This window comes from Arachis ipaensis, chromosome B5 (genome assembly GCF_059453495.1).
Source record: "Arachis ipaensis isolate K30076 ecotype BB chromosome B5, ASM5945349v1, whole genome shotgun sequence".
Taxonomy (NCBI): Eukaryota; Viridiplantae; Streptophyta; class Magnoliopsida; order Fabales; family Fabaceae; genus Arachis; species Arachis ipaensis.
In genome coordinates, this window is record NC_142440.1 from 73,088,368 (window position 1) to 73,090,087 (window position 1,720).

The 1,720-nt window shown below is 46.5% G+C and overlaps 1 protein-coding gene across 1 annotated transcript; it reads right to left on the reverse strand.

Annotated features, from left to right (window-relative positions):
- Positions 1 to 1,001: 1,001 nt before the first annotated feature.
- LOC107640578 (uncharacterized) lies at positions 1,002 to 1,373 on the reverse strand. Its single transcript, XM_016344089.1, has one exon. It carries the CDS (start codon positions 1,371 to 1,373, stop codon positions 1,002 to 1,004), a length of 372 nt encoding a protein of 123 aa, XP_016199575.1.
- Positions 1,374 to 1,720: the final 347 nt, after the last annotated feature.

Genomic DNA, 1,720 nt, shown 5'->3' on the forward strand with positions numbered 1-1,720 from the left:
ATTGCTGCTCAACAGGGCAGGTTGCCCTGTTATCGCCCAAAACGAGTCATGTGCGGGCGCACAGAGGCCTATGTGGACACACAGAAAGTAGAAATTGGAAGGGTTGTGAACGCACATAGCATGCGATCGCCGCGACCAGAGGGGGTGTATAAGTGTGTACGGATGCACAGCAGGGAGCGTGCGCACAGAGGTCGCAAGATAGAGGGGTGTGTGCGTATGCATAAGCTGGTGTGTACACACAAGACACGAAAAGGAGAGGGATGCAGGCGCACAGATCGTGCGATTGCTCCCAGAGGGGTTGCAACAACGCGTGCGGGCACACAAATGCGTGCGCTCACACAGAAAGCTTCTCTCTTTTTTTTTTTTAAGGAATGCTTGAGGTACAGAGTCAGGCGTGCGTGCACACACAGGTCCGTCCGCACGCACAAGGACAAAGATAGGGGGAGGTTGTTCACGCGCACCGATCATGACGACGCTCCCACTAGAGGGGTTGTCAATTGGTGTGCAGACGCACACGTCTGTGTGGCCACACAAGAAGTGCGATACGGGGACTGCGTGTGCACGCACAAGGCAGTGCGCATGCACAGGCAGTGCTGGCGCTGTGACCAGAGAGTGCTGCAAAGGGTGTGCGAGTGCACAGTGGCGTGCGCTCGCACAGAAAGTGAAAAATGCAGTTTTGTGGGCGCGCACAGGGTGGTGCGCATGCACAGGTGCCCTGTTTCACAAAAATTTTTCTTTTCAAAACTAAGGTTCCCTCCTATAACATAGCAACATACCAACCCCAAATCATATAAATAAGCATAAATTCATGATCCACAAGCAATTCAACTTATTCAATTCAAAAATACAAAATCAAAACTAAGCTAATCATCATATAACAAGAGAGCAACTAATTCCAAAAAGCTATATACAAAAATATAAAGTTGGAACAATGTTACCATGGTGAGGTGTTTCCTACCAAGCACTTTAGTTTAGAGTCCTAAGTTGGAATTTGCATGGCTTCATTGGTCACTTGAAACTTCTCCAAGGAGGAAAATCTCCAACTCCTTGGCATTCTTAGATTGAGTGTGATAGAGCTTCACCCTATGACCATTGATTTTAAACTTGATCCCATTGATAGGGTGAATCACTTCCACCACTCCATAAGGCTTGACATCCACCACCTTGAATGGACCGTCCCATCTAAATCTCAACTTCCCGGGCATCAATCGCAACCTCGAATTGTACACAAGCACTTCATCACCTATCTTAAAACTCTTCCTCCTAATATTTTGGTCATGGAATGTCTTGGCTTTCTCCTTGTAAAACTGAACATTCTCATATGCTTCTAGCCTAAGACACTCTAATTCCTCCAATTGGAGTTTATGTTCCATTCCCGCTCCCTTTAAATCTGGATTGCAATTCTTCACCGTTCAATAGGCTCTATGTTGGATTTCAACAGGAAGACGACAAGGCTTCCCAAAAACAATACGAAAGGGACTCATTTCGATTGGGGTTTTGTAAGCAGTCATATATGCCCATAGTGCATCTCCCAATCTGGAACTCCAATCCTTCCGTTGTGGATTAACCACTTTCTCTAAGATTCTCTTGATCTCCTTGTTGGACACTTCTGCTTGCCCGTTGGTCTGAGGATGATAGGCTGTGGAGACTTTTTGGATGACCCCGTACTTTTTTATCAATGCCTCAATTTTCCTGTTGCAAAAATGGGTTCCTTGGTCGC